Below are 26,033 nucleotides of genomic sequence, written 5' to 3' on the forward strand. Positions count from 1 at the left end.
CCATACGCCATATTATGGCGTGCCGTTCAATTCAAAAGTGCAAGATGGATAGGCTAATTGAGGATACTATCCATGCGCACGTTGCAGATATGGCTACTGCGCATCCATGGATGATGAGTGAAACTCGATCATGTAAATTATGTATTGATCAAGTAATCCCACCTACACTGTCATGCGTTTCCTCTACCATAACCATATAGGATGATCGATCCTGCAGTCTGCATGTCTATTCCCCATAAGTGTGAACTTTGAAAATCATCAATATCTCTGCTGTTTTTTGGACTTTCGCGATGATCTCGGTATCGTTAGAAACCGCTAGGTCTGGCATTTCTGTTTATCAAATTATCTAGGCCTTTCCTACAAACGAAGCGGAGGGATAATACTTGTGCATATCAAAGACAAACGGGTGGAGCAATGGTTATTATCCAATTATCTTGTAAGACCAAAACTAGAACCATTTAAGATAATTGGTATAACATGGTCCAACTGGAGCAGCTCTTAGTGCTCTAATGAGCACACCTGGTGTGACCTCTACTTTATTACTCACTTACGGGGAATAGACAGCGGACAAAGCTAGACAGCGGACAAACCTAGACAACGCGTAGCCTCGCCTGGTGACTAGGATGCCGTTTCCAAATTATATACAGTAGGACCTCAAAGATACGAACACCAGACAACCGAACTGACCGGTCAACCGAACAGCATGCTCTAGCGCGAGCGCGCGCTCTTGCAAAATTTGATCACGTAATGTAGCCACGCGCACGCGCACTTTTGCTTTTGAGAGAGCTCCTGGACCTTGCAGGACAAAAAAGGGGTTCTGCCTTGAAGCAAAAGACAATGGATTGTTATTTTAGTAACCCTTGAATTCGTTCTTACACTCTCACAGTTACTGTAGTTCACGTACTTATCCTTTTTGTTAGCCATACAGTGTACTCCTGTTTTCACAAGTTATGTAATCATCGATATTACAAACTTCAGACTTATGAACATTTCACAATTACGAACACCCAATTTCCCGAGGTGTTCGTATCTTTGAGGTCCTACTGTAGTTATAAATTAAACTTGGACGTAAAGCTCCTCCTCAGCTTCCGCGGAAGAGCGGCGTCAGTTATTATTTGCATGCGCAAAGATCTCTAGGAACGGCGATAGTCTCGCCCCAGACGCAGTGTGGATTGCAGCCCCGGATGCGCTGCCATCACCACTGCAATCCACAGTGCGTCTAGATCACCCAGAAGCATGCAGCCAGTATACGTTTATGTCCCAGCATAAGTTACCTGGCGCGCGTTTGATTGGGGTCTTCAAGCCTCTTCCAGATGAGTCTGGAAGACACGCCCCTCTACCAGCGCAGGAGCTGGTAGGTAGGAAGAGGGGCGTGCTCTTCTAACGAGGTCGGTAGAGTTGGCTCTTTCGAATATAGCGGCAGAATTGTAAAAGTTGGAAGATGGGCGTGCACATGGAGCCTCTTCTGAGCCCAATCGAACGCGCCATCACCACTACGAGCTACTAGCTAGTACAGTACATACTGTACGTCTGGTCTGGTACCGCCCCTTTGTCGGCGTAGTAGATTACAGGAAACGACTGTCGCGTGGGATCTTTGCTAATTAGCGTGCATTACGTAGGCAGCAGTCCAATGCATTGCAGTAGAGGCATATGACGCATTGCAGCTTCAACTGAGAACCTGTGTACGCGTTCAAAGGCGTATGATGCACTGCAAGTGCCATTTCTGATCGGCCATTTCACCGCTACGCTCTCTACCGTAGCTGCAATCTCTTACTAACGCTTGACAGCGGCTTAAAATCGCAATATCGACAAGGACAGAGGCTAGAACAACGTCAAAGTCCAATCGAAAGCTCAGTTCCTACCTAATAACATTAGTATGACACGCGCTGAAGAACTTCATTACATACTTACTCCCGCCCAGCAAGGCGGTACCAGACCAGAGGAATTTCATTCGTGGCTGCAATCCACACTGCGTCTGGGGCGAGGCTAGCCCCTGGCTGCTAGAAACAACTCGCTGATCGAACTGGCAAGTTTCGGGTAGGTAATAGATGAGGACTCAATTTTCTGGGCTGAACACACAAATATACAGAATATTCGGTACGCCGTACGCGTACTTGTTAGTCCTAGCTACTAGACTATCCACGTACTCAATTTCTTGCTACACCTGTAATGGTGCCAGAACCACCTTCAATATTAGCGAAAGTAGTAGTGCGGCACTGCCACATCTAGCATCACGTTCACTACTGTACTTACTAACAGTCCCGCGCATTAGATAACTTATCATCCGGGCAAGCGATAGATTTAGTGCGCGCGCTAGTAATTCCTGCTTTGTAACGACTGGCATGTAGCTCAAAGCTAACGCAGAAGCGATGGGCTATCTGGACGACGTCTCGATTTCGGCGTCGCCCAACACAACGAACGAGTCAACTCAAATTCCGTCACTAATCAAGCTGCCCTGGAACGCTCGTCTGGCCGTCTCGGCCGCCTGCGTCGCAATCTACGCCATTCTCTTTCTGATGATCCTCGCACAGATCGTCCTCACACTATACTACCGCTACAAGAAGCTCTCCTATCGTATGGCTGTCTTCTCTTTGTGTCTCACATGGGCTGCTCTTCGTGTCGTCATGTTTGGCCTCTACTTCGAGCCTGCACTCTGTACGGTCGCCTTTGATTTGCCTGTGGAGGTCTACTGGCTGCTCTACGCGCTGCCTGTGTGTTTCCAGTTTGCTGCGTTGGCCTTATTCGCGCTCTATTTCCTGCAGGTTGGTACATTGTGTGCATGTGTAGCAAGTTGTGTGTAGGTATTGTAGCGGGTAACTTGTTGATGTGGAGGGGGGGATTGACACTCCGTTGACGGTCGGTTGGGCGCGTCGAATTTGTCGTCGAACGAGCTGCTGGTTGATGTGTTGTGGTGTCTCTGAGTTTGCCAGAAGTCGTGCGTGGGCGGAAGTTGTATTAATTTGCCTAAGGAATTTGGCATTTGTCCAGGTTGTGGTGAAAGCGCGAGCTAGGGATATCATCTGTTTGGTGACACTAAGGTAGGAACTACTCTATCATATGACCTATATTATGATTGACATAATAATATAAAAATCCTTATTTTATTTTTAAAAATTAATTTTTGGTTATGACGTCATTTGTATTGTAGGACATCACTAGTTATTTCGTGGGTGGTTATCAACGTTACATTTCTGACTGCCAACACAGTGTGTGCTGTTCTCAGCTACTACCAGTTTAATGATCAACGTTTCTCACCCGATGGCGCGGGAGTTAATAATGAAGTATTCACACAGCCCAAGGATTCCCCAGATCTTTACGTCAGAGTGATGATCACTGAAGGATTGTTTCTTGCTGTTGCTATTGTTATTAGTGGCTGCATTGTTAAAATAGCAAGAAATCATTGTCATCAACTGACTCTGGAAACTCAAGGAATGTCAGTTTGGCAGTCGAAGCTTGTGGCTTGTGTCTTGGTGTTTCTCTATGTTACTCGCATTGCGTACAATCTTGCATCACTTGGAGCAATAAAGCAAGTGAACTCGTTTGGCTACAATTGGCCAATTGTATCCGATGAAGCAGAGTTTGGTGCCGATGCTGGGACTGGTTATGTCATATTCTCAATCGCATTAACTTTTTGGGAATTTCTTCCAACTCTGATGGTGACGTTTTATTTTCGAGTGAAACGTCCGGTGACGTCACGCGCTAACAACAAAGAAAGCGTAACTGACTCTAACTCAAGGACAACAGATGCCCGAAGTCCTTTGTTGGTGTCATATTTCAAAAAGTTAGTCTTTGGTGGATCTTATTGAAGTAATTAGTATTGTCTTTGTGGGTTTACAAGAACATAAAGGGATACGATCTGTCCTGTTCATATTGTTAGTTCTGGTCAAAGCCACAAGGTCAAAAGGGTAGGATGTGGTATGGGCATTCATTTATACTATATAGTTGCCTACAACGTGAAGAAAGACAAAGCCAAGCTTCCTGCACTGAATCAGAAAGCTCTAATTGATTCAGTGCAGATGCACAAAACAAGTCAAAGCTGTTATTGGATAGCCATTTGACAACAATCATATCAGGCTTGTAGTAGCTGCAACCCACTTTTAATATGCTATATTCACAACTGTCACTGAACTACCAGCTACAGAGAGATTGCATACAGTAGACTAGTAGTACGTTGCATCAAGGTTAACTTCAAGACGTTGCAATAGATTCGTAGCTATCAGCTATGTATGTATACATGCACACAATGTATAGACACTGAGACTCACGAATAGCAATGCTTGCTCAAAGCAGAGCAAACATCACTTGAATCACTGGCCTGACAACATACACATTTACTGTTGTCTCAAGCAGTATAGTATGACTATGAAATTGGTAAACTGCCCCACCTGGAAGTTTATAGGCACAAGCTACTTGCCAAACAGCAAGTGAATTTTTAAGATCGCTGTCCCATTGTAGGTACGAGAGTCTACCACTTCGCATGCCAGGATTATGTACAGTTTTTAGCATCCACTTTGCTTCAACTGTCTGTACACCCTTTGCTTGTCTTCTGCTTTTTACTCTGTAAGGTTAAACGTACAGTTGAGAGTGTAGTAATTTGATGTATTCGTGTGTAGGCCAGACACAAAGACCATCCCAGTTACTGTGCAATCTCAATATGGTTCAAGGACCACAGCAACACAAGTCGCCCCATTCTCTTATCAGTCGTTGACATCTGGGTATCATTCATCAGGACACAGCTCACTCGGACATTCTATCAACACATGACAATGACGACCAGTCACACAAGCCACTGATCTCGTCTTTCTTACACTGATTGTACAGTACAGCATACCAGTTTGGATGTTACACATGCAAAACGTTGCCTATTGTTTGCTACTATTTGTCAGCAGGTTGGCAAGTTATTTGAGTTGTACATGCGACAGATGACGGTCTGAAACTCAAAGTAGATTTTATTCTTACTGGTACATAATTGGTGGAGTTATTTTACAAGCATTATAATACGAAAGTGTGTATAATTATACAATACAACAAGATTTGACATTCATACTCCGACTTTGCCTAGACGTTGATCTGTCTTCGGGTTGGCCGTTAGTTTCTGTACAGCTACTATTATTTCGTTTATCTTAGTCTGAAGGTCGCGTAGTTCGGCAACATGAAGAAGACGTAACACCTTAGCTGCATCGTTCAAAACGGGATCTACAGGCATGAACACAGTATGAGTTGAATGGCATCGAGAGGTTACAAATGTTTTATAAGGACACTAGCACAGTAGCATAAAATACAGTACACTACAGTATGGATGACTTGGTTTGGACATATGCTTATCTCATTGTTTCAATACAACAGTTGGATCCAAACCAAATTTTCAACACAATCTTATGGCATCACCACCTGCTTATGGCCTGTGGTCTAATAAGGGCAGACCAATTAAATCTCTTGATGCTTCGATTCAAAGGTCTGGTTTCTAGCTTAACCAAAATAAAAATAAAATTTGATGTGCACATGCATAATGATATTATGCTTGCTGTAAAATGACTTGTTAGTATGTACATCCTATGACTACGTATCAATGACTCCGCAAGCATTAACAGTGCATGTGGTCCAACAACTGTTTTCGAGTTCCACTCGATATATATCAACGTCATTCGTTTTAGTGTCCATGTTTATCTCACATTACTATGCAGTGCAATGAAAACTGCACATGATCAATTTTTTTGTTTTGTTCAGTCGGTCCACGTTTCATGTTCAAATATCTGAGCATCAAAAATTTTAGTTGGTCTGGCCTTACGATTAAAACACAACAGAAATGGCATCAGAATCTGCTCTAATACTTTGCCACGTGGCTACAATACAGCCTGTGTTCTCACTAGCCTAGTTAGTCAAACAATCAGCCTAATAATGAAGATTACTCAGAAACAATGAAACCTATACAGTGTAACACACTAAGCCCACATCCAATGTAATAGTAAATACCCTAAATAGTAAATAGTAAATATGACAACCATGGTTTCCTTCCCACAAGATGTGTGTGTGTGTGTGTGTGTGTGTGTGTGTGTGTGTGTGTGTGTGTGTGTGTGTGTGTGTGTACGGCGTGCAATAGGTATCTCTGACCCAACTACAAACAAACATATACACAAGAGTGCCCATATAACACAATCCACATTTAAAATCTCTCTTAATTAAAGACAACCTTGTCCACACTTGTGTACATCTTTGGCTTGCGGGGAATGCACTAGACAAACTACAAATGTTATCAATGCCTTCCCCACCATGTTGCCAACATTTTGATACAAATGCAAGTGTGACCCCAGAGCACCAATCCAAAACATACTGTAACATACATGTACATGCAGGTAGTGAACCATGTTATAGTCTGGTTTGAACAAATTATGGTTCAATTAGGGCAAGCTACAGATACCGTATTTCCTCGAAAGAACGCCGCCCTTGAATACATGCCGCAGGCTCCGCTACTAACTCAAATGAACGCCACCCTTGAATAAACGCCGCAGGACAGTTAATTGATATTCATTATACATACCTCGTGCATACTTGACACGTGAATAAATCTTCTGAACTGCACGGCTGAAGAAAAGCTCTCATATGAGGCTGTCTTCAAACTCAAAGTAGTACAGTACACGCGGTGCTTCAGGAACAGGCTAGCAGAACGAGACTAGAGGGTATGTAGATGAACACAGAGTGTCAAAAAAAGAAAACTAGCCTCAAAGACAATCCTGGTACACGAGAAAAGGCAAAGGGAAGAGGAAGAAAGATCAGCCTTGGGTCACGCAGACGTGTGGATTGTGTGTGTAGTAGTGTACATGAAAATGACATTGAAAGAACACCGCTCGTAGATGAACAACGCCTCTAAAAGGCCACAGTGTCCAGCCTGTGAAATGAATAAGCACTGCAGCGTTATTTAGTGGAAATACGGTATTAGCCTTTCTTAATTCTAGTGCAAACAGCCACAATTACAAGCCAATTGCTTACAATACTTTCCTACTACACAAGACATAGTACTTTGTCCAAACAATGTTCTTACCTGAAATCGAGAATCCGAGATCTACCTTTGCAAGAGGAATGAGTTCTCCTTTGTCGTGTGTCTGTGCTGCTTTCTTTTCTTGCTGTGCCTTCACTAATGCATCTGACGATAGCCGTTCTTCTATTAGAATGCTGATAGCTTTAAAGAGTAAGACGTGGTCACCATGGGATGGGAGCTGGAACATCTTGGCAAGTTGTGAAACACCAGCTTTGAATTCATCACTCTCAGCTATAAAGTAGCAATGATTGTGTGTGTGTGTGTGTGTGTGTGTGTGTGTGTGTGTGCGTGCGTGTCTGTCTGTGTGTGTCCGTCTGTCTGTCTGTCTATGTGTTTGTCCTTACGATCCAAACGTCTCCCACTTTGAACGGAAGTCTCTTTGCTCTGACCAGCAGGAGCAACACTAGCAAGGCTTTGAGCAGCCTTAGTCAGTTGATCAGCTAAACAACCATCATCATCAAACACGTCCACAGTCAGTTCACCATTAAATCTCCATACCATTGTCTGCATACTCTAGTTTCACAGCATAACCCAACAACCAATCAACTACTGTTGTTCTATTGCTTGAGTCATATTGATACCCAAGAGCAGACAGATACTATACAATGCATAACATTCAGACAAATTATTTAATTTTGTTGAACACAAAAGTGTAGAGAATTGCCTTGTTGAACGCGTCATTCCAATGTGTGCTGTCTGTAGCTCTCAAACCAGCTCGTTCCTCTATTTTATAATGTCTAATTTTCTGGTCTTCTAGCCAGACTACAAGAGCTCTAAAGCTTTCATCATCTGCAACACATTGAATGAAAAGCATTTAGCAAAAGCAAAATTGGTGGGTCCTCGAAAGAGGCCCTTCCTACTGTGTATGTCAATGGAATCCGGAGAGTGATATTGTAGACACAGAAGCTTCCGTTTAAACATTCCTCTAAAAGATATGAAGTAGTGTGAGCATTGAGAGCAGGTGCACGTGACTGCCTAGAAGTGATTTTTTCTTACACTTTTTGGGTATCCCGTATGTCCACGTGGCTGTCGTCACAAAGGAGCTTGGAGACGAAGAGAAAGGCCAACGATGCTTGTCGTTGAGTTCTTGTTTCTTGTTTTACCTTCTTTGCTTTTATGGAGCGGCTGTTGTGATGCAGACGCAAAGAAGCTGTGCAGAGATCCCGAATGTCGAGGTACAGTAAATAGAATCGTGACATTCTACTACACCAATATTAGGTAATATATTAGAGCAAGCATATTGCGTGTCTGAAATACCCTCATACCATAAATCGGCTTGCAAATCGCGCATTGTACGGTTTACGTTCATCTGATTGGTCAATCATTTTTGCGCGGTTTACATTAGATCCAATTTCATTGGCGCGGGCAGTGAGAGCACATCGATCAGCTGATGGTCGTCTCTTGTCATTCGACGCTACAGATACGATAACTGTATACGCTAAACATCAAGAACCAAACCAAGAAATATGGGAAGGCGCGGTAACAAGCTTTTTTTTGAGTGAAATTGGAATGTATTGATATTAATGATTCTAGGTTAATAGCAATGATCAACTGGGATATTTTCCGAGAGGGATGGTTGAGGAGATTACAGTTTTTGAACCAAGTCCACAATATACTGTTGCAATAGGGGTGAGGAAATTATATTGGTAGGGTCGTCAATCTATTACTGGACGTTCTCTGATATCGGACACTTCCATACACACAACAAACGAATTTTTTATCTAAAGGCATGAACGTAGAGAATAGTTACACAGAAACAAGACGTGTTAGATTGAGCTTGTTCACTTGACGTCTCGCCGTTCACATCGACAATTTTCAATTTTTGCTGCTGTTCTTCTATATCGGACACACTCCTCTAATATTGGACAACCGTCAGTTTTTGCTTTGACGGCACCACAGCTTACTGTCGGCACCTTCGAATAACAGGTACATGTCTTTTCTACGAGCAGTAATAGCAACAGATTGGCAGCTTTCCATGTTGTCTCTCAAGAGGAAGGAGGAAGAGGGGCGGGTCGTGTTCTCTAATATCGGACACCTGTTGTGCTTGTTTGTGTACAATCGTGGGAAGAAAATGCAGTGGATTATGTCAACGTTGACAACAGATGTCTAGAAACTGCTCGCCCTGAGTAAGAATAGCCTTTCATTTGTCTCCCATGTCAAATGAGGCAAGTAGCTGGAAAGAGAAGTATCTTGAAATTGCTCTAGTATTGCATGTGTGCCTGTTATAGATGCAAAATAGACAACTTCGATCGCAAACAGTCGTGTTTTAGACGTCAAAACTGCATCCACATGCATGTCTGCCCTTGCACGCTACACGAACGGAATGGGTTTAGCAGAAAGCGGTAGCTTACTCGAATCACCATGCACGTCCTAAGCATCGCCATCGTTGGCGAACAAATGAATCTAGAGACGGCGGTAGCTGACAATGCCTTGAAATTAGTTTCGCGTACCTAGACTTCACCACCGCGTCATACATGCATGTGGACGCAGTTTTGATGTCTAAAAAAGGCTGTTTGCGATTGTAGTTATCTGTTTTGCGCCTATAATAGGCATACATGCAATACTAGAGCAATTTCAAGATACTTCTCTTTCCAGCTACTTGCCTCGTTTGTTGTGGGAGATAAATGAAAGGCTATTCATACTCGGCGAGCAGTTTCTAGACGTCTCATCAATGTTTACATAATCCATCACATTTTCTTGCCACGATTGTACTCTAAACAAGCACAACAGGTGTCCGATATTAGAGAACACGACCCGCCCCTCTTCTTCCTTCCTCTTGACAGACGTGAAAAGCTGCCAATCTGTTGTTATTACTGCGTGTGGAAGAGACATGTACCTGTTATTTGAAGGTGCAGACAGTAAGCTGTGGCGCCGTCAAAGAAAAACCAACTGTTGTCCAATATTAGAGGAGTGTGTCTGATATGGGAGAACAGCAGCAGAAATTGTAAATTGTCGACGTGAACAGTGAGATGTCAAGCGATCAAGTCCAATCTAACATGTCTTGTTTTGTGTTACTATTCTCTACATTCATGCCTTTAGATGAAAAAGAAATTCTCGTTTGTTATGTTTATGGAAGTGTCCGATATCAGAGAACGTCCGATAATAGATTGATGACTCTACATGTGTTTGAGTTTGTGTTTAATAACCTTTTGTTGTTTGTGTGAGTGCAGCCTGGACACACAAACAGGAAAGTAACCTCACAGTCAGCAAATGAACATGAAGACATCAAGGTAGTTTTTGTAGATTAACTTTATTTCTTAAATATTTATTATATCTATGAACAACAGAAAGATGAGACTGATGTTGAGGGTGAGCATTTGCAGACACAAACTGCAGATTCTAGCAGATTGCACAATGAGGAGTTAGTGGATGTTCCTGATCCTGTCATACAATGGAGGCAGAAACAGAGCCAACAAGAAGAATCTCGTGAATATGTGATGGAAGATGGTGGAAAAGAAACAGCAACACAGTCAGTTGACTCTGAAGATATGAAAGTTGCTCCTCTAGATCCACAGGAAGATGACGTGACTGGTCAATCAGTTGAAGATCACACAAAAAAGAAGGCACACGAGCAAGAGGAAGAACTGGGCATTTATGAGCAACTTAAGCTGGCTCGTCGACGAGTGCAGACATTACAAGAGAAAACAGATGATAAAGTGCAGTTGCTGAAGGTTGCTGAAGGTACAAACATTGAAGAAGAGTTGGCAGCTGCTCGTAAGAGAGTTGATGATCTTTTGCAACATGTTCAAGAGGAAGAAGAACAAACTGCATTCAATGATGATGAAAGTGCTGATCCAGAAGTTGGATTGAATGAAAGAGATGAGATGGACATTGAGGATGAAAAGTATGAAGAACAGAAAGAAAAAGAGTCTAATGGTGATGATGATTACTGGGATGATGAGGCCGATGAGTATAGAGAAGAACAATACTATAAAGAAGAAGAAGATACCTTGACCACAGCAAAGACAGACATGTATGAAGATGGTGTTGATGAGCACAGAGAGGAGACAAAGACAGACATGTATGAAAATGGTGTTGATGAGCACAGAGAGGAGACAAAGACAGAGAGAGAAATTGAGTATGGAGAGAGAGAAGAACTAAGAGATGTGAGATATGAAATGGATGCAGAAGGTACGGACAATTTCGTGGACACTAATGAGGATGACAAGATTGATGAAGTTTCTGACAACTTGGAAGCAAGTAACAAAGAGATCGGAAGAGAGGACAATGAATACTCTATGCAGTTTAACGATCAAGCAGATTTAGCAACAAAAGAACATGATGAGGGCACAGAACACAACTTGACAGCTCCTGGTCAGGAAACTCACAGAGAAAGTCTAGATGACAAGACAGATGGTGATAGGCCACAAAGACAAGAGTTGGAAACTTCACATGACGATGAACTGAATGAGATTGACAAACGTAGAACAACTGAAGATATTGAGAGTGCAATGACCAATGTGATACGAAACACAAACACAGAAACATTGGCACATGATAGAACACCCGAGGAGGCTAATCAACATCTAGAGCAAGACAAGACTGTAACAGACAATGATCTTGCAAACAAGATGACTGCAGAACAGCAGCATACAGATGAGCCATCTTCAAGTGAAGCAGATCGGCTTTCAGCTGAAAAGGAGACTGAAAGTGAAGACAGTATGATTATGGAGAGACAAACAGAGGAGTTAATGAAAGATAAACGTTTGGTGATGGAGGAATATACTACGATGAGACAAGACACACAGTCTACTGATGAAATGATTCAAGATGTTGAGAAGGCACAGGTCGATGACATTGTTTCAAATCAACAAGAAACTGATGAGATTTTGACGAAGGAAGTTACTGGAGACAAAGATGTTGACCAAGCTACAGATGGTCAAATAGACAGAAATGAAGAGACAATGGAATATACTAGAATTGAAGAAACTGGACGTAAAACAGGTCTTGAACAGAGAAAGAGTGATGAAGCACAGAGTGAAGAAGACATAGTGAAAGATGAGAGTGTTGCAGAGGAAACAATGCAGATGGACCAAACAGATGCAATGGGCGTGGAGAGTGGAGCAGATGTTACTAACAGGGATGAAGGAGAACCCATCAGTCATGAAGACACACAGACTGATAAACACGAGGAAAGAGATGATGTACACACTGATAGAAATACAGAAGGGTTAATAAATAGGCAAGAAGTAGGAGGTGACAGTAAAGTGTCACAGGAAGTAAATAGTGTGGTTGGTCAAGTGGAACATACAGAAACAGTAGAAGTTGATGATCATTTTGCAAGCAAATTGAATGATGTAGCTGGACAAGCTGCAGACAGTGATATAGAGACAGATGATAGCTACAAATTAACAGTTATTCCTGTAGATGAACAAGTTAAAGAAACAGAAACTTTAACTGCTTCGTTTACTTCTGATGCAGAAGTGCAGACTACGAATGACAAAGAAGTGCTTGTAGACACCAAGAATGAGATGCCAGATGATACAGCTAATCCTTCCTCATTGACACAGACTGATATGATGCTAAATGAATCAACTCCTGATGATAAGTTTATGGCAGATGCTGATCATTTTGCTGACTTTAAACGTGAAAATCTCGAAAGCACACAGCAATACAGGGATGTAAAACATGAGGAGCAGACTGAACAGGAAAGCCCTTTAGAGCATGGACAACAACAAGCAGAGCTGCATCAACAACAGGAACAACCAGAAATTAACGCGTCACAAAGTGATGCAATCAGTGATGCAAATCAGGAGCAAAGCACAGATCATCCTAAAGATGATCAGATCGACGATCAAGATGAGATACAGCAGATGGTAGAATCAATTCCAAGATATAAGGAAGAGACTTCGTCATTACAAGAGAATGAAAAAGTACAAAATCAAATGACAAATTTGTCTGTGGGAGATGAGGTGTTTGGTGACACTGAATATGGTGGTGAGAAAGGTAGTAGTAGCGAAACACAAGGAACAGAAGAAGATTTAGTAAGTGAGAGTGATGACCAACTGGCAAGTGGAGGAGATGAATTATCAGATGAAGATTTGGTGAGGATTAGAGAGGAGGAGAACAGAAGGCACAAAGAGGAGAAACAAAAAATCAAAGAGGCGAACCAAATACCAGAATACACTGAAATGAAAGAGAAGACAGCAGGTGATGACCAAGCAGAGAAGAAAGAGAAAGACAAAGTGGATGAAAATACAGAAACTGATAATAGTAAAGATGAGGAAAATGTGCAGACAGGACAGTCTGATGTAGCTGAGAGCGTTGATGTGAACACAGATGATAGACAAGCTGGACAACAGATCAATCAGAACGTGCAAGACTCCAGCAATGTTAGTCTGAGTGAACAAGGAGACAAACCTGATTTGATTAGCAGTGAGTCTGAGACTATGGATGAGTTTGATGAAGAGTTTCGTGAACGTGAAGCTCGCTACATGAAGCAGCTTGACAAGGTTGAAGACCAACGTGAACAGCGATATTTGAATCAACTACAGGAGGACAAAGAAGATGCAATGAAAAAAACAAGAGCCCATTTGGAAAGCGCATACAGTAGACGCTTTGACGAGGTAAAGAGAAAAGGAGCTGGAAACAATGGGTGGGTTGAGACTGAGCTTCAACGATTGGAGAAAGAAAAGGAAGAAGGTTTTATACGAGATGAGAGGCTGCGCGATGAGGACATTGCAAAAGAAATGAATAGTTTACGTGAACAAAGAAAGGAGAGACGACAGGAGCAATTGGAGCGATTTCAAGCTATTGAAAAGGAACGAGTTCGAATCAGACGTGAGGAGAAAAATCAACGAGATCTAGAATATCAGAAGGAGCTGGAGAAAATTGAAAAAGAAAGACAACAGCGAATACTTTATCGGAATGAGGAGGAGAGACTGAGAAGAGAAGCTGAATTAAGAGAAGAAGAAGAAAGAGCAAAAGAAAAGGAAGCGAGAGAACGAGAAGAAAGAGAAGTGAAGGAGAGGCAAAGACTGGAAGAGATTGCGAGACAATGGGACAGGCGAATGAAGGAGAAGAAAGATGCAGCTAGTGGAAAAGCATCTGCAACATCGAGCACTCAGAATGAAGAGATGGGAAATCAAGACAAGAAAGTAGATGAGGACACTGTGCAAGAAGATCCATTAGACTTGCCCAATGTAGCTGACAATTCTAGTGAGGGAATTCCACCGCAGGACGATGTTCTTGTTAGAGATAATAGTGATCAGCGTGAGATGGAAACGAAGGATAGCATGACAGTCAATGAGACTGCAACAGCTGAAAGTCAGGATAAGCAAATGTCTGATGAAGGCAGAGATGATGGAAATGCCGAACCTGTTGAGAACATCTTACATCATCATGACACGTCTGATTTACCAGAAACACAAAACGATGACAAGGACAATATCACTGATATGCAAGATGAAGACACTACCAGTAAGACATTTGTTTTGGAGGCAAATGCTGATGTAGGAGATGATGATAGCATGATGAACAAGGATGACGGAAGCGTGAGTTTCAGTGACTGGTCATCTTCAAGGAAACCAAAAAATCTTGATCGTGAAGATGGTGATGAGCCTAAAGAGGTGGAAAGTGAAGTGCATGAAGACTTAGATAGTTTGAATGAACAGGATTACACGCATCAAGCTAAAGGGTTTCTACCCGAGTTGGTGAGTGATTGCTGTTTGGTTTTGCTTGTTGTTTTGTGAATTTTTTGTAGGTGTCGATGTGGTTTGATGGTGCATCTTCACTTGTCATATTTGGAACGGCTATCGCAGGAATTCTGCCCATTTTCTTACTGTTTTGTTTCTGTGTAAGTAAAAGCAGTCAATTTTTATCAGTTCTTGTCTACTTGCCAGTTGGAATTTTCTAACTGTCCATGTTTGTTTACTTGTCACTGCAGCAATGGCCGTATTGGACATGCTTGATTTATTATAAACGACGTTTGTTACAATTTTGACATACAAGTGGATGGACACACTGACAATATTCCCATTAGTTGTTCGTGTCTTTGCTTGACAGTTTCTCTATTGTCTGTGTATCTACTTGTTTATTGCCATTTCCTTTCCTGATCAACTATGTACTGTGACTTTAGGGTGGATCAAAGGGCCCCAATGTGGAAGGTAGGCTGCTTCACCCTCTGCAAGTCATGGCAATTAGACAAAATGGATGTTGATCTTTATAGTAATGAAAAAGAAATTTGAGGAACAGCTTGTGGCTGCTATTACTGAAAGAGACAATGCACAAACAGAATCAACAGCATCCAAGAAGAAGGCAATAATAAATGTAAACACAGTAGTACACTAATTCATTGTATTGTTATGCTTGTGAGGCAGACTGAGCTGTTGGAAAGAAATCTTCGGGAAGAGAGAGAGTCGAATGCACTGCTGCAAGAAGAGAAGAACAGATCACAGGTACGAAACAATCTGCTGCATTGACCTTGGTGTTGCCCAATGAACAATTTATCTGTTCAGTTTGTTTGACTGGCAGCACCCACATTTGTGGCCATTTCAGTAGTTATTGTAGCATAACTGATTATAGGTTAGTCACTTGACTGGTTTACTGTTTTGCAGCAAGCTCAGTCGCGGTTGCTTGGTCAGCAACAAAAGCTTGAAGAAGAAGTACGACAGCTTAGTAATATAACCTCTCAGCAAGCACTAGATTTACAGACTGAACAAGCACATAGTGCTTACTACCAGCAGCAGTTGGCTGCAAGTGTAGAACAAACCACAACACTTCAACACCAACTACAACAATTACAGTCAGACATTGAAACTTACACTACAAGTGAGGATCAGTTGAAGAGTGAAGTCGAGCAAATGAAAGGACAAATTGCACAGTTGGAACAAGCACAAAATAGAGTGAGTTCCATTCTGCAATAACATGACCAGTTACTATCGCTCGTACATTACTGTGTATTGCACTGGAGGGATGCAGCTCAATAGTTCAGACAGTGATCTGTCATACATGTTTTTTGGCTGTCTACAACAGAATTTTGCGTTTAGTTATCTCAAGAGAACAATCAATGGCAACAACAATGTCAATCTTATGAAGACCAATTGGCAGCTGCTCATAAAGAGACAGCCAAGGTGCAGATGTCATTGACAGAGACAGAGAAAGAAGCAGACATTCTCCGTGATTGTCTCCAACAGTTAAATGCAATTGCTCTGGCAGATAGGGATGAAGATCCAACAGAGGATGAAGAAACCAGAAAACAGAAAAGTACAAAATCAATCAAATCTCCTGATAATAAATTAGTTTGTACAAAATGTGTCGATAATGCTGTAGTGGAAGAGCTACAACGTCAAAAGTTTAATGATCTTGTCAATACCAGAAAGGCATCTTCAGAACTGAAGGCTTCTCAGCAGGAATGCAAAGAGCTGCAGGCTCGATTACATGTGGAGAGAGATGCACATCAGCAGCTACAAAAGAAATTGGACAAACTTCAATCTGACTATGATGTTCAACGAGAGATGTACACCACAACTGAGTCTCAATTTACGCAAACGAATGCCAAGCTACAGGCTTTGTCTGAGTACTTGAAGGAGAGAGAAGAGACACTGCAGATGCAAGAATTCCTTTGTAGTTGATGAGATGGTTGGTAGTGTAAAATGGTGCATTTGTATTGCAGGAAGTTGGGGAAAGAAGAAGCAGCTAAAGCCTTGATTGCCAACAGAGAGCAAACTGCTAGTGAGAGAGCAGCAGCTGCTGAGGAAGACATGGCAAGACAAAGGTTTGGTGATGATGAGAGTTTTAAGAGTGACTAGGATGGAATGTGCTGCTGTTTACAGACAACAGGTAAATGAATTAAGACAGCAAATGGCTGAAATAGAGAAAAACTTACTGCAACAGGTTGGTTGTTAAACTTAACCTCATTGAGTTCTTTGCCTGCCTGCAAGCCTGCCTATTTGTTATGACTCAGGGCTCGAAAAATAGGTCATCAAGTCGTCATTTGACGAGTAAAATTTTACAACTGACGACTAACGTTGTAGTCTAGGTTGTCAAATGACGACTAGAGCAGACCAAGGCTTTTTAATTTGTAATGGCTTTCTCGGTATACAGGCGGATAGCTGTACTGTACTGAAACATGCTCCGCTTTGACGCTCACATTGGGACATTTGTCGTACATTGACAAACTGCTCATATCCTGGATGATGAAACGGGTAGTGCGAGAGCTAGCCTCGAACTTCCAGACCAGAGAGCACGCGAACTCTGCGAGCCATCTCAGGATTCTGACAGAGTAAAAGCATAAAGTTTGTGACCAGGGAGCACGTGAGGAAGTGGAGACAATGGTAAATCCTGTAGGTCAAAATAGGTAGATATGATTGTAGTAGCAAGAAACGGATAGTTTTTGCAAAGTGATATGTGGAAGTCTGGTTGAAACCCCACCTTGTTTTGACAAAGAGAGGTGGTATGTGTAATCACTAATTCAATTAGCTATCACTATTGCCTTCCCTTCCTTACCTCTGTCTAATGTGTAACACATCCTGCCATTGGCTCAGCGGTAATGTGTTGGATACTCTTGGTTACATGCCATTGTGAAGTACGGAATGCTGCATTGTATGCTTGCACTGCACTGAATTTTAGAAGGCCGTACAAACTGGCGGTACCACTAAACACCATAATTGATATCAACATAACATCCTAGACTAAAATTTTTTGACAACCTAAAATGATTGGAAACTTGTCAAATGACGACAACTAGTTGGACCAATTTTTTTAGCCCTGTGTGTGTATGTATGTATCTATGCTTTACATTCTGTTTATGTACATTATGGATGGCAGCTGTCTCACTAGCTTGTGCATTGCTGTAGCTGTCAACCAATGAGAAGCGAGCTCAAGAGGCACTGGTGAGATGCTCCCTTCTCATACTCAATTCGCCTTATTCTAATGTCAACGTGTATAGGCCCAATTGCACAGTTGTGAGCAGCAGCTTCGAAAGTCAAACGAAGACGTGACCACTCTCCGCCGAAGGTATGTCCAGCAACGCATCAACTGTTCGTGTTTGTGTATCACTGAAAGCTTCATGAAATCGATGTATTTGTTTCTTCAGACTCACAGATGCAGAAAATCATATTGCACTATCACAACGACCACATCCTCCTGGTCCAGCGTTTGGTATTGTGAATGTGACACTGATGGTCTATCCACATGTTGATCATTCATTGTGTGGTAGGTCCCATGCCTCCTCTTTCACAACATAGTTTCAATCGTCCTATATCTCCGCATGGACCTCCAGGGCCTCCACGTCAAATGACACCACCTGAGAAGAGACACAGCATGCCATCAGGCCAACGATCCCCTCCAGGCCAGAGGAGAGACTCCAGGGATAACCCTCCAAGGTCGAGCTCTCGACCACCCAGTCGAGGTCCAATATATCCTCCTCGTCCTAATTCTATAGGACCGACACAAGAATCCATGCTACCTCGACGAGACTCCAAAGGTCTTCCACATCCAGACGCAATGGCACCACATCGTCCTGAAGTGCTGCGGCCACCACGACCGGACTCGGTTGGTGCACTTCATGCACACCCTGGCCCATTGGGCCCATCACCTGCCATGCCGTTCCACTCTCTTCCTCCAATGAGCCACAGAATGCCACCTCCTGGCCGTGGAGGACCGATGCCTGGACCAAGAACTAGTTCTCCGTCTGGAAAGTACTTTGATGTCCCTGATGGACCCGTAAGGTACCAACAGCAGCCATTGCAACCAGGAGCATTTGGTGGTCTGCCACCAAGACCAGGGTTGGTTCCTGTCAGGCAACCTATTCCAAGACAGCCAATGATGCACCCATTTCAGCCACATCCAGGGGGTCATCCACTTGAGCAGCAACATCGAATGGATGGTCATCATCCTGGGAACTCGAACATGCACAATGAAATTTAATTCCTAATCAATTAATTTATGATTTGCATCAACAATTCAAATCTATATAATAAACTATATTTTAATGCCCAGTTGGCATCTCTGCCAAATCGACTAAGGAGTGGTTCACAACATGTGACAAACAACAATCTGGTCCAGTAAGGGCTAACCGTATCAAAAGCATTGGCTGCAGCACGAAGACACAAACTTCTTCTGTCATCAGTGATTATCTACTATGTTTGAGACAGAATTCAGTCGCACTGAATGTCCTATCTCTACAAAGTGTTGTCATTAGATGAACAAACCAACAAACAAACACATGAACAGATAAAGTAACAAACAGATAGCCACATTGACATTTGCCATCCACGTATTGCCTCATATCACATGCCATAGGCTCCTCATTGATCCAAACGACAATGAATAGAGTGAACATGCTCACATAACATCCACTGAGTGAAACCCTCGTACACTTCCATGGTCACACTGCACGTTATCACATGTCTAAGTGCCTTCAGTTTGTATGTAGAACTAATAACCAAAATTCCATTACATGTGCACACATTAACTCAACTGCAAAAGCATTATAAAAGCATTATCTGTCACATCTACGATTCTATTTAAAATGTGATATACTCACATTAACTTGTGTTATCTACAATGTAAAACTGGTAGGTTTAGTCATCTTACCCAGCAGGTTGACACCAATGTTTGTCACAAAGCACTTTACAATCGCCTCATAACCCTTCCTCACAGCAATGTCATACGGCTTGTCGCCAGTTGTGTTGGTGATATCGGCATCAGCATGACATCTAAATATTCAACACGTTTATTTTCAGCACAATATATCATTGATTGTATTCATTAGTCTCATTCCTACCCCAGCAACACCTCAATGCTGTCAACATGTCGAGGTCCACCCAGCACAGTCTCGTGCAATGCCGTATTTCCTTTCCTTCAACATACAATTAGTAGCCAGTAAACACATTGAAACAGTCGTCATCTACATGTCAACGACATCAAAGCTATCGCATATAACTACCAGTTGGAGTACAGTAGCAAGTACAATGCAATACAACAGAGAAAGAGGTTCATTTCATCTCACTGAAACATTAACATTTCTAATTCAAATGTAAAGCAAACGTCTGATATGTCACACTCAATTGAGAAAGGATATACTACAGTATATACATATGTTTGACTTGAACCGTTTTAGACTACTTCAAACATCATCAGAAATATTGCCATCTGATCATTTGACTAAGCCCTGTCCACACTGGCAACTGGAAAGTGATCCAACTGCAAACATCAATTCCACACCTAATCCACTTTCGAAGCAATCGTGATTCAATCCACATCGATCGCGATCAGTTAAATCCAATTATGAAAATAGTGGGTGTTACCTTCACATGCCCTACAAGTGTAGACAAAACATCTAACACGCCTCACTTTTCTTTGCTCTCGCTCAATTTGTATTGCCTTATGTCACTGTATCAACACTACCACAAGCAAAGAACCCACACGTACACATCCAACTGTTCATCAGTCACATGATACCAATACAAAGAGAGGCAGAGATATCGTTTTTAAAGTGCAGTGTGGATATCCAAATCGGATTGCGATCCATTTCTGGTTGAGTGTGGACAAGGCTTTAGTCCCCGTATTCAGCGTCAATGTGTCTTCGTTCTCAACAAGATTTTAATACGAGATTAGCAAAACTTTAAAGACTAACCTACAAATGTAACTGGCAGTTCATACGAATTCTACATCAATGAATCACTGGACAACTTCAAACGTCATCAGAAATAACAGTATTGCCATCATTTAACTGTAAGCCTTGTCCTTAGCACCAAGAAGACTACAATACTACTGAAAACTACAATACAACGTACTACTAAAAGCTATAATACAATGTACTACTAAAGACTACAATACAATGTACTAATAACGACTACAATACAATGTACTACTAAAGACTACAATACAATGTACTACTAAAGACTACAACAGTACAATGTACTACTAAAGACTACAATACAATGTACTGTACTAAAGACTACAATACAATGCACTACTAAAGACTACAATACAATGTACTACTAAAGACTACAATACAATGTACAGTACATCCCCATAGTTACGTTAACCACCTGTTAGACACACTATATGTTGGCTCACTACCAGCTACTGTAATTTACAGACAATCTTTCACTTGCAATATCAAAATTAGAACAATGCAAAGTGAAATTTTGTCTCTGTACTAGAGTTGTTATGTATGATACCTCATCTTAAGGTTGATATCTGCTCCTTTCTCAACTAGAACTCGAATGCAATCATGATGGTCATTAACTGCTGCTACTGCAACAGCAGAAAGGCCTTCCTTATTAAGACGATTAGGATCAGCACCCTAACACGGTTAACATCAATAACAAAATGAAAGTAGACAACAGCCACAATAGAGACCTTGTCAATAAGACGTTCCACCGTCTCTAGTCGTCCTTGACCCGTGCTGTTCACTTCACGAAATACCAGCTGAGTTTCAGACTAATTTTGTTAACAAAACGTCAACACGTTACACTCACTATAACGACTACAATCGAATCACTTACCGACAACAAATCCTTGCTTGGTTTTGTTTTCCGTCTTGTTTTTTTCTTAGTTTTTGTAGTTGATTCAATTTCGTTATCATCGAAGTTGAGGCTGCTAGTTTCACTGACTGACACACAAATGCAGCAAGAAAATAACATTGGCTATAAGTTTACTGAAATAGCCAACGACTAACGTAAACTGAGAGAACTTGACTGTTTAAAATTGTAGCCATTACTGTCCACCAGTGTACTAAGAAGAGCCTGCGATGCTGCAACACACAAGCAGTACGCTAAAGCCTCATTACTCAAATCAAAAAGCAAACATACAATAACAAAAAAAAGACTTTGTCTAATTTGTCATGTCCTAAGATTTCTTTTCAAATACTTGTTATTACTCATACATTTATGTTGCACTTTACATCATGTTGCTCAAGAACAAATGCAATATGAAACAAACTCTATCCACCAAGAATGTTTACAGTATATCAACATCTCTCATGCTCAAATGGTGTGGTAAACAAGGCTGATTGCTGCACAATACATTTGTGACATGTGCACAGTAAAATCAAAGTAATGAAGATGCATGCATACCTTGAGGATTAGCAGCACTCAGCGGCCGTCCCTGTGAACAGCAACAAGCAAAGTGAGAAATAGGCAAATGTGTCGCAGCTTGTGCCACCTATATGGCCACGTTTACCTTGACATCTTTGAGTGGATATGTGATAGTAAGTGTCACTTCATTGCCATCATCATGAACAGTAGCAGCAGTCAGCTAGACAAAAAGAACTTAAATTATCATACAAACTGCTAGTCAGTTTGGGGCCACAGTTATAAACAATTTGTAATTTGAGCATCCAAACTGGTAGTACTTGAGTACTTAAATGATATTACATCGATATAGTGGGCACGTGTGCATGTAACACACACACACACACACACACACACACACACACACACACACACACACACACACACACACACACACACACACACACACGTGCACACAAAACACACACACACACACACACACACACACGTGCACACAAAACACACACACACACACACACACACACACACACACACACACACACACACACACACACACACACACACACACACACACACACTAAACTAAACTAAATGTTAGGAGCTGCCAGGAGTGTGTGTGTGTGTGTGTGTGTGTGTGTGTGTGTGTGTGTGTGTGTGTGCACGCGCTCTTTCAGGTTAGTGTCAGATATCTGATTATACGCTGGTTAATATATTTAAAAACACTAAGAAAACCCAACAGCAAAGACAGCTAAACCTACACAATTCAAGTGACTAAAGTATATGAAACACAACAGAAAACATAAATGACCAACGAGACAATCAATTATTAATACTAAGTCACTTTTTGGTATCATACCTTTCCCATTTGTGGTTGCCCTATTGCCTTCTGGAAATCCTGAGAGTTTTGTGCGTATGCCTTCAGATGTGAACATACATGTTCAACCTGCTGTCTCCAAAAACCTCTCCCAGGACTGTATGTTGTCAACTGGAGTCTCCTGTCTCTGCCAGCCTCACGTTGAGATCTCGCCTGTTCTTCAGCTTTAGATGCACTCTCTAATGCTCGTGCAGACTTGAAGAATAGGCCTTCAGTTTGACTGCCTTGTGATCTTGTATTGTGTTTAGCAGATGTTGAACCAGATGCCCACTATACATAGAACAAATACGCTCAATTGTACGAGCATTTACTGAAACATAGCCACACATTTGCAGACTATTGTGTACAAGTGTGTTAGGGCTACCACAGAGTAAACACTACTACTCCTTTTGAGTTCATTTTGTGGCAACAAAATCTGCTCATAAGGCCGCACTGAAAAATTGTCTGATTGGGGTAACATGCAGTGGAAAAAGATGGGTGGATGGGTGAGGGGAATTTTTTAGTCATTATCTAGCCCAGCGTCTTGTTTGGAGAAAGTGTCTATGGTCGCAGTTCGCACGCTGAGTACATCGTCCACTCGATCACAGAATCCAACTTCCTGCAATACCTCATGAAGACTACAGTCACCAAGACACACAAAGAATTTTAAAAAACTCAGCGGCCCTCCAAACATGGGCAGGCGGGTTACGCCAATCAGACAATTTTTCGGAGCGACCTAATCTGTAGCATCCAAACAATGTGTTAGTTTCCACCATTGCATGCTGTTGTTGTGGTTGTATAATCTATAATGCTACTGACACACTAAATTGATAAGAAAATACTGTAATCATAGACAGACAGATGGCTGAACAACAAATACAGTCAAACAGAAAACAAACGAGTAAACAAACAGATAGAAACATGCTAGTCATTACACACTTATGTCACATATCAATCAGTAGACACACACACCAATGCTCTAACGATTACCAGCATGTAGCTAGTGTGTCCAAAAATAAACACATTACCGTCAATTCCTGCTTTTCCGGCTGTGAGTTAGGAGGTTCTATGCGAGAGCCACATGATAAACAGAATCGAGCAGAAGCACTGTTGCTAGCAGCACATTTCAAACAGGAAACTGGCTGCTGAGATTTGAAGTTCTATGGCATAATAAGACCAGATTAACACACACACTCTCTCTCTCTCTCTCTCACACACACACACACACACACACACAGTGACACACACACACACACACACACACACACACACACACACACACACACACACACAGTGATACACACACACACACACACACACACACACACACACACACACACACACACAGTGACACACACACACACACACACACACACACACACACACACACACACACACACACACACACACAATGACACACACACACACACACACACACACACACACACACACACACAATGACACACACACACACACACACACACACACACACACACACACACACACACACACACACACAATCACACACACACACACACACACACACACACACACACACACACACACACACACACACACACACACACACACACACAATCACACACACACACACACACACACACACACACACACACACACACACACACACACACACACACACACACACAATGACACACACACACACACACACACACACACACACACACACACACACACACACACACACACACACACACACACACACACACCAACAGGCCTCACTACAACACAACACGTAGTCAACTAATGTACCTTGTTGCCACACCAATCGCAAAACCTTGCATCTCCAGCGTTAAGACGACCACACTTACTGCACTTTGTTCTGTACGTGAACGGAGGAGGTTCAGGTGCTAAGCCATTAAACACATTACCAAGCTGCAACACAACAAAACACACCATAACATCAATACCCTTTACTATAAACCACATATCCTACACATGTTAAAGACCACACATGCATGCAACTTAAAAACCAATGTCAGTGTCAATATTGCAAATCAATGGCCAAACGTTGTCACTTGCAAACTTGATGGAAGGCACAAGTGTTGGCTGATGGCTGAAGTCATTTTTACAAAGCTTGAATTCAATTAAGAAGAAAATCAAACATTCAGTCAAACAACACCAAGCTCTGGGACATGTTACCTAGTCTACTGTGTGTGTGTGTGTGTGTGTGTGTGTGTGTGTGTGTGTGTGTGTGTGTGTGTGTGTCTGTGTGGTTACTAGTACGTTCTTTGACCTCTTCAATTCTCAACAACTCACTTATGGCATGACCAATAATGCACAAACTTATACGCCATTTTACTCGATGGTTATGCTCACTTCAAGTCTAATCCAATACACATAAACCTTGATCCAAGAATGTAAATAGTACATCAAATAAGAAACAAATAAGAGTGCAGTGAACGACATAAAACACAAAGTTTAACAACAAGCAATCATATTATTGTGGCATGTCACTACTCGAGTTTGGGTTTGGTTATCTACAACACACACACACACACACACACACACACACACACACACACACACACACACACACACACACACACACACACACACACACACAGACAGACACACACACACATCAAATACAAAGTGCACCTTTCCTTGTTCTTGCAAACGTGATTCACATGTTACGCAAAACTCCATGTGAGAAGGATTAACGCTACTGCAATGGCAGCATAGCAGACGCGCCTACCACAACGACTGCAGCTTATATCTACATTCAAAGTCATCAAACTCATGTGACCTACTTGTAGCCGCCTACTTGCTTGAGGTTGAAGTTGTGGCTGAAGCGGAGCTTCACACACTAAACATGATGGAGCAGTAAGAGGCACAGGAGACTGGCATTTAAGACACGTGCCCATCTAATGATAAGATGACAAACGTAAAGCAACGAGGTAGCAGTCAAATAATGTGGTGACGACATTTAATGCCAAACCAATTAAATCTCTTGATGCTCGAATTCGCTGGTCCAGTTTTGAGCTTGACCAAAATAGAAATAAAATTTGATGTGTGCATGCAACATGCACAGTGATATTATGCTTGCTGTAAAATGACTTGGTAGTATGTACTCCGTAAGTGTGCGTGTGGTCCAGTGACTGTTACCTCATTCCACTCA

At 42.0% G+C, this 26,033-nt stretch overlaps 4 protein-coding genes across 7 annotated transcripts in view; 2 read left to right on the plus strand and 2 right to left on the minus strand.

Moving 5' to 3' along the window:
- The first annotated feature begins 2,315 nt into the window (after window positions 1–2,315).
- On the plus strand, window positions 2,316–5,038 carry LOC134179983 (G protein-coupled receptor 137Ba-like). The gene is made up of 4 exons (XM_062647032.1): window positions 2,316–2,762; window positions 2,989–3,038; window positions 3,149–3,781; window positions 4,614–5,038. Exons 1-4 carry the CDS (start codon window positions 2,370–2,372, stop codon window positions 4,762–4,764), a joined length of 1,227 nt encoding a protein of 408 aa, XP_062503016.1. The 5' UTR covers window positions 2,316–2,369; the 3' UTR covers window positions 4,765–5,038.
- On the minus strand, window positions 4,900–8,009 carry LOC134179984 (RNA transcription, translation and transport factor protein-like). The gene is made up of 6 exons (XM_062647033.1): window positions 7,897–8,009; window positions 7,701–7,825; window positions 7,535–7,634; window positions 7,381–7,476; window positions 7,040–7,267; window positions 4,900–5,196 (listed from the first exon to the last, which is right to left on the minus strand). The coding sequence occupies exons 1-6, from the start codon at window positions 7,955–7,957 to the stop codon at window positions 5,042–5,044; spliced, it is 765 nt and encodes a 254-aa protein (XP_062503017.1). The 5' UTR covers window positions 7,958–8,009; the 3' UTR covers window positions 4,900–5,041.
- A 54-nt stretch (window positions 8,010–8,063) lies between these two features.
- Window positions 8,064–19,056, plus strand: LOC134179361 (trichohyalin-like). Its single transcript, XM_062646230.1, has 18 exons — window positions 8,064–8,211; window positions 8,382–8,515; window positions 8,570–8,665; window positions 10,207–10,266; window positions 10,324–14,688; window positions 14,739–14,831; window positions 15,114–15,141; window positions 15,204–15,292; window positions 15,355–15,432; window positions 15,592–15,879; window positions 16,024–16,240; window positions 16,307–16,586; window positions 16,650–16,751; window positions 16,810–16,870; window positions 17,833–17,868; window positions 17,925–17,992; window positions 18,072–18,136; window positions 18,195–19,056. Exons 1-18 carry the CDS (start codon window positions 8,106–8,108, stop codon window positions 18,902–18,904), a joined length of 6,876 nt encoding a protein of 2,291 aa, XP_062502214.1. The 5' UTR covers window positions 8,064–8,105; the 3' UTR covers window positions 18,905–19,056.
- A 330-nt stretch (window positions 19,057–19,386) lies between these two features.
- LOC134180150 (double zinc ribbon and ankyrin repeat-containing protein 1-like) overlaps window positions 19,387–26,033 on the minus strand; it is an 11,051-nt gene continuing 4,404 nt past the window's right edge. For 2 of the 4 annotated variants that reach the window (XM_062647241.1, XM_062647243.1), the window contains 13 exons: window positions 25,666–25,779; window positions 25,514–25,606; window positions 24,665–24,787; window positions 23,902–24,033; window positions 22,877–23,164; window positions 22,169–22,243; window positions 22,063–22,093; window positions 21,666–21,740; window positions 21,493–21,599; window positions 21,347–21,427; window positions 21,166–21,290; window positions 19,764–19,838; window positions 19,387–19,695 (listed from right to left, as the gene is read on the minus strand). In XM_062647241.1, coding sequence (XP_062503225.1) covers window positions 19,539–19,695; window positions 19,764–19,838; window positions 21,166–21,290; window positions 21,347–21,427; window positions 21,493–21,599; window positions 21,666–21,740; window positions 22,063–22,093; window positions 22,169–22,243; window positions 22,877–23,164; window positions 23,902–24,033; window positions 24,665–24,787; window positions 25,514–25,606; window positions 25,666–25,779 — 1,476 coding nt within the window. In that variant the 3' untranslated portion in view covers window positions 19,387–19,538. Of the gene's footprint in view, window positions 19,696–19,763; window positions 19,887–21,165; window positions 21,291–21,346; window positions 21,428–21,492; window positions 21,600–21,665; window positions 21,741–22,062; window positions 22,094–22,168; window positions 22,244–22,876; window positions 23,165–23,901; window positions 24,034–24,664; window positions 24,788–25,513; window positions 25,607–25,665; window positions 25,780–26,033 lie in introns of those variants that run through there. The other 2 variants (XM_062647242.1, XR_009969942.1) reach the window with 2 other exon arrangements.

This window comes from Corticium candelabrum, chromosome 5 (assembly GCF_963422355.1).
Source record: "Corticium candelabrum chromosome 5, ooCorCand1.1, whole genome shotgun sequence".
Taxonomy (NCBI): Eukaryota; Metazoa; Porifera; class Homoscleromorpha; order Homosclerophorida; family Plakinidae; genus Corticium; species Corticium candelabrum.

Bases quoted from the DNA above. Each gene is read 5' to 3' on its own strand.
- LOC134179361 (XM_062646230.1), top strand. From the start codon at position 8,106: ATGCTTGTCGTTGAGTTCTTGTTTCTTGTTTTACCTTCTTTGCTTTTA. The intron at 8,212-8,381 runs GTACAGTAAATA...GGTTTACATTAG, and splicing joins CAGAGATCCCGAATGTCGAG to ATCCAATTTCATTGGCGCGG. The intron at 15,293-15,354 runs GCAATAATAAAT...CTTGTGAGGCAG, and splicing joins CAACAGCATCCAAGAAGAAG to ACTGAGCTGTTGGAAAGAAA.
- LOC134179983 (XM_062647032.1), top strand. From the start codon at position 2,370: ATGGGCTATCTGGACGACGTCTCGATTTCGGCGTCGCCCAACACAACG. The intron at 2,763-2,988 runs GTTGGTACATTG...GCATTTGTCCAG, and splicing joins TCGCGCTCTATTTCCTGCAG to GTTGTGGTGAAAGCGCGAGC. The intron at 3,039-3,148 runs GTAGGAACTACT...TTTGTATTGTAG, and splicing joins ATCTGTTTGGTGACACTAAG to GACATCACTAGTTATTTCGT.
- LOC134179984 (XM_062647033.1), bottom strand. From the start codon at position 7,957: ATGTTTAAACGGAAGCTTCTGTGTCTACAATATCACTCTCCGGATTCC. The intron at 7,477-7,534 runs GTATGGAGATTT...ATGGTTGTTTAG, and splicing joins ACTAGAGTATGCAGACAATG to CTGATCAACTGACTAAGGCT. The intron at 7,268-7,380 runs GTAAGGACAAAC...GCTACTTTATAG, and splicing joins AAGTGGGAGACGTTTGGATC to CTGAGAGTGATGAATTCAAA.